The sequence below is a fragment of the Hylaeus volcanicus genome, chromosome 9 (assembly GCF_026283585.1).
Source record: "Hylaeus volcanicus isolate JK05 chromosome 9, UHH_iyHylVolc1.0_haploid, whole genome shotgun sequence".
Lineage (NCBI taxonomy): Eukaryota > Metazoa > Arthropoda > Insecta > Hymenoptera > Colletidae > Hylaeus > Hylaeus volcanicus.
In genome coordinates this window covers 3,190,393-3,195,367 of record NC_071984.1, presented here as the reverse complement: position 1 = coordinate 3,195,367, position 4,975 = coordinate 3,190,393, and the positions used below count along the sequence as shown (strand labels likewise).

The following is a 4,975-nucleotide window of genomic DNA, read 5'->3' as shown; positions in this document are numbered from 1 at the left end:
CGCTCCACCGGAATCCTCGCGCTCTAATTGGTCCGGAGTTTTCCGTTAATATCTCCTCAACGAAGCCTCGGACAACATTTTCCCTCAGGAAAAAGTTGTTTCAAATCACCTCCCGAATCATCCCTTTCAAGGTGTTACAACATTTTTGGGACACCCTGTATATAAGCTACCGCTATAAGCTACCGCTATAAGCGGTAGCTTATATACAGGGTGGCTGTATAATTTTTCACGAACTTGGCGTCGCGTCTCTAGATATGTCCTATTGTCTGCGTTACCAAGGGTTGGTAAAAAAGTATCATACAATTGGAGTCGCGATGCAAGTTACTCTTCTAAGAAAATAAAACGAATAATTTAACGCTGTTTAGGTCTGTTGAAGATAAGCAAAGGGGGAGAACCGGTAGCTGTGGACACAGGAGCATACACTATGGGACATGGGGTATGCGTATGGAACTGCATGGAAGGGAACGGAGCGGTATGGAGCGTACAATACAGACATAAAGGGGGGAGAGTTTCGAGCAGCCGTCGGTCCCCCACTGTTTCGATCCCCACCTTCCGGGACCCTCTCCTACTCGTTTCCACTCGTTTCTACTCCAGCGGTTCCCCTAGCAAATCGAAAGAGTTTCCCTCTCGCCCCTGAGCCGACCAACGAGCCACTGACTTCTCCTCAGTCGACGTTGAAGAGACGTTTACGTTTACTCGCTACGCGCGCAACGTTGCGATACTTACTCTGACGCACCCGTCGTCGTCGTCGTCGCGTCGGCTTCGCTCTCGGTCAGGATCCGCAGGAAAAAAAAAAGGAGGAGGAGGAGGCAACTGCAACGCCACCGGACCAGGGGCCCCGTCTGTTGCACAACTCCGCGTCAGGCTTCTCCGTGTGATCCTCCAGTGAGTCCCTTCGACCACCTTCAACAAGGGAAAGGAAAAAAGTTCTCTTTCGAAATCAAAAATTGTATCGCACCGTTCCATAATCGAAATTTTCATTTAATTTTGGAGGTTTAATTTAACGATTAAGAGATTGTTTGTAATCCGATCACGGGGTATAACGCCGTCGTTTATTTACCTCGACCTTACCTTGTTTACCTTGAATCGATGGCGACACGTGTGTTTGGTCACTCGGCAGCGACGGAATAAAACAGAATAAAGTCGTCGGAGACCCACCGATCCTGAAGACCTCGTTGGAGCGCGTGGTTCGGTGACCGGTCGCGACGCGCGCCTTCTCTTCTGGAAGAAAAAGAAAAGGCGATCCAGGAGTAGGGCAGAAGAAAAGGAAGAAGGAGAAAAGGGACAGAGAGGCACGCCGCGTGGACGTACTCGAATATCTCGTACAATCGAGTCCATTCGGAACCGTTTCACCTGGTTCCACCGCTTTTGATGAAGTCCTGCGGGAGCTGTGGCTCTTACCACTTCCCCTGATCCAGTCCGATCGGCTGAAGAGAGAAGAGGAGTCGCGTTGAGCCATCTTTGACAAATAAAACAATCATGTACAAGCTACTGGGGGGTCTCGGTCAGTACCTGAAGTGGCAAGAAGTCACCACCGACTCGATGGTGTTCAGATTGCACAATCACTTCACCACGGTGCTACTCTTCACGTGTTCCATGGTGATCACAGCCGCGCAGTACGTCGGCAATCCGATCTCTTGTATCGTTAAGGATCTACCAAAGCACCCTATCAACACCTACTGCTGGATCACGTCCACGTTCACCATGCCAGACGCGTTCAATCGACAGGTGGGTCTTCTATTTTTCGTTACGAGACAATGACCGATTACTTTCTTTAGATAGAGCAAACACCATTCGTTGCTGGCTTTTAACAAGAGCGTATAACAAGAATCGAAGCAGAAGCAGTGCTACTCGAGCAGAACTACAGAAAAGGAAAACGGAACAGCGAACAGGGGAGTTGGTTCTAGAAGACAAAGTACACCTGCTCCTCTTTTAATTGAGAATTAAATAGTATCAATCCGTGACCACAGATTTATTTTTATTAAGGGAGAAAATAAGTGTATGGCTACGTGATTTGAAGGAATTTTTTTAGCAAGAAAGGAATGTATATAATTTAATGAAACTTTCGGAACATTTTGTACACATATTCAAGAAAATATTGTAATCTTTTAGACATATTTCCTCTGAATATATGGAAGATATCAGATGTAGCTTTGCATAATTAGTTTTGCGTAAATTTTGGAGGCCACAGTTTTCATCTGAAATCGGTGGGGATTTACATTTACTTTAAAGAAATGTCTTTCTTCTATATAAACCTAAATTCTCCCCTAAAAAATTGAATATTGCATTTTTGGAGGTGTTTAAACGAAAGAGCATCATTTTTTGCCATTTTTGTATAACGTTATTTGCAATTAAAAGACATTTTAAACAACGATTTACCTCGACCTGTATGTCTTCAAAGTAAATGCAACTCCAGAACGCAAAACAGCTACACTTGATGGTGACCTCCAAAGGATGGCAGCTGATATCTCCCATTTTCTTCACCGACTTGTAAAAAGGAAGAGGTTACTCAATTCGACATGTATATTTCTTTCTTTTACTGACTACAAAATTATGAAATGTAAAACAAACGGTTCTCAAGAAGCCTGCGATGTGGCAACTATTGTAACCGAGTCAAATGATCGTGTCCAATGGTCAAAGTATTACGTGGAGTTATCCACATGATACAATTCAACGGTCAGAGATAATTTAATATCGTTATAAAAACAGTGCCATAAATGGAACGAATTGTATCTATTATCTCGTCATTCACGAGTTTGTCTGTTGCAGGTTGGCGTGGAGGTGGCTCATCCTGGAGTGGCGAACGACTTCGGCGACGTAGACGCCAGGAAATACTACACGTACTACCAGTGGGTGTGCTTCGTGTTATTCTTCCAGGTAACAAGCTCCTTTATCAATGAACAACAACTACGATACTCCTACTAAAACGACTTTGTCTTTCGACAGGCGGTGATGTGCTACGTCCCGCAGTGGTTGTGGAACATGTGGGAGGGTGGTTTGGCGAACGCGTTAGTTATGGGTATGAATCATGGCCTGGATCGCGAGGCGAACATCCACCAGAAGAAGTGCGTGTTAATGGACTACATCATAAATCATAAACAGGTGAGCGCGTCGATTGTTTACCGCTTTAATCAATAATTTGGTGAAGCATGTACGAGCGTAGTTTCTTGATAAGTATCCTTCTAACTGCGACACGATGCTTTTAATTGCGATACGATGAGGACTAGATTAGACAAGGGAAGAGGTCAAAAGAGAGGGATCGAGACAGGTTAGATCCAATTTGCCTTCGTTGAGTCCAATTCGTGTCAATTCACCGACTGCTCGTTCTTTCAGACTCACAGTATGTACGTGTACCGATACTTCGGCTGCGAATTCCTGTGCCTGTTGAACATCTTCTTCCAAATGTACCTGATGAATCGGTTCTTCGACGGCGAGTTCATCAGCTACGGTCTGCGCGTGCTCCAATTCTCGGACGCCCCCCAAGAAGAGCGCATCGACCCCATGGTCTACGTGTTCCCTCGCGTCACCAAGTGCATCTTCCACAAATACGGTGCCTCGGGGACGATACAAACCCACGACTCCCTCTGTATCCTACCGCTGAACATCGTCAACGAGAAGACCTACATCTTCATCTGGTTCTGGTTCGCCATTCTCTCCGTCCTGCTACTGGGATTGGTGGTCTACAGGGCCGCCATCATCTTCGCACCGATCATCAGACCGAGACTGCTGCACGTGTCCTCGCGGCTGCTGTCCATCGAGACCTGCAACAGCATCAGCAAGAAAACCGACCTCGGCGACTGGTGGCTCCTCTACGTCCTCTCGTCCAACATGAACTCGCGGATCTACAGAGACTTCTTGCAAGAGCTCACCAAGAAGATGAGCGACACGCAATCCGTTGCTCCGTAGATTACCTTGAAACAATTCCATGCGAAAGGACATCGACGAGCGCTTCGTGGAAGTTAACGCGATAGTTTGTCAAAATATTCGGACGTCTAGCGTCCGAAGAAAGCGATCCGTATGCTCGACTGATAGAGAACGGTGTAGATACGCGACGATACTCTGTTATACGCAAGCGAACGATTTAGGATCTCTGTATGCGTGCGTGTGTGCCTGTGTAGCGGAGTGCGAATCAATGTTGGAACAAATTGCGCGTCTCGGTCCACGTCGTGCACTACGAGTCAGATTCGTAGAGATTTAATGGGTTAAAAGCCGTCCTGCTTTTTACGTAATATCCATTTCTATAAACAAGACTGTTTTCATTTTACGAAGAATCGCTCAAAGCGTTTCCGCTTCTACGGCGACTGTAGAGAATTTCACGATAGCGTGGGCGTGAATATCCTTTAGCAAGCAACATTTTTCTATCGTGATATCACCCGATGATTTGTCGACGGCGGTGACTGTACCCGTCGCTAGAAATTCTATTTTCGTACATTCCTCTGTAACGTATTCGGATACAAGTAAATGCTTACTTGCTGACGGCATTAATGCTATTTACTCTATAATACCTATAGGTTTCTTACATTTTACATTTTACGGTACGGTACCGTGAATAGCGAGCAATCGAATGCGAAACACCGTCTGTTTTTTAACGCGGACGTCTTGTACCGAATATTTACCCATTTGTGTTCCAGCGACGAGTAAATATTTATCGAAGAAATACTTATATTTAACGATACGAATCTTCCAGCAGCGCGCAAGCCTTTCATTAACGAGTTTGTAAGCGTTAAACGAACTGTATCATATCCATGTTTAATTCTAAGAGATAAGAACTGAGAGACATTGAACCGAGTACAACGACACCGTCTTGGCGAGTAGCGAATAAGTACAAGTTACTACTGTTGTATTCGATTTGACAATATATTTAACTGAGTCAAAGATGCTATGTTCAACGTTGCTAGAATTCGCACAGTTATTTCATTATACGTAGGAAGCTTTGGGCCAGCGAATGCTTTCCAAGCGAATGCTTTTTTCCTTT

General features: G+C 45.2%; 1 protein-coding gene and 1 long non-coding RNA gene across 2 annotated transcripts in view; one reads left to right on the top strand and one right to left on the bottom strand.

The window, feature by feature from the left end:
- Window positions 1–2,763, bottom strand: part of LOC128881936 (uncharacterized) — a 12,348-nt gene extending 9,585 nt beyond the window's left edge. Inside the window, exons 1-3 of the long non-coding RNA XR_008458222.1 lie at window positions 2,380–2,763; window positions 1,513–1,737; window positions 727–1,427 (exon numbers count right to left, since the gene is read on the bottom strand). This is a non-coding gene — a long non-coding RNA (uncharacterized LOC128881936). The remainder of the gene's footprint in view (window positions 1–726; window positions 1,428–1,512; window positions 1,738–2,379) is intronic.
- On the top strand, window positions 1,466–4,875 carry LOC128881933 (innexin inx1). The gene is made up of 4 exons (XM_054133385.1): window positions 1,466–1,728; window positions 2,770–2,877; window positions 2,947–3,102; window positions 3,334–4,875. Exons 1-4 carry the CDS (start codon window positions 1,480–1,482, stop codon window positions 3,904–3,906), a joined length of 1,086 nt encoding a protein of 361 aa, XP_053989360.1. The 5' UTR covers window positions 1,466–1,479; the 3' UTR covers window positions 3,907–4,875.
- The last annotated feature ends 100 nt before the right edge of the window (window positions 4,876–4,975 follow it).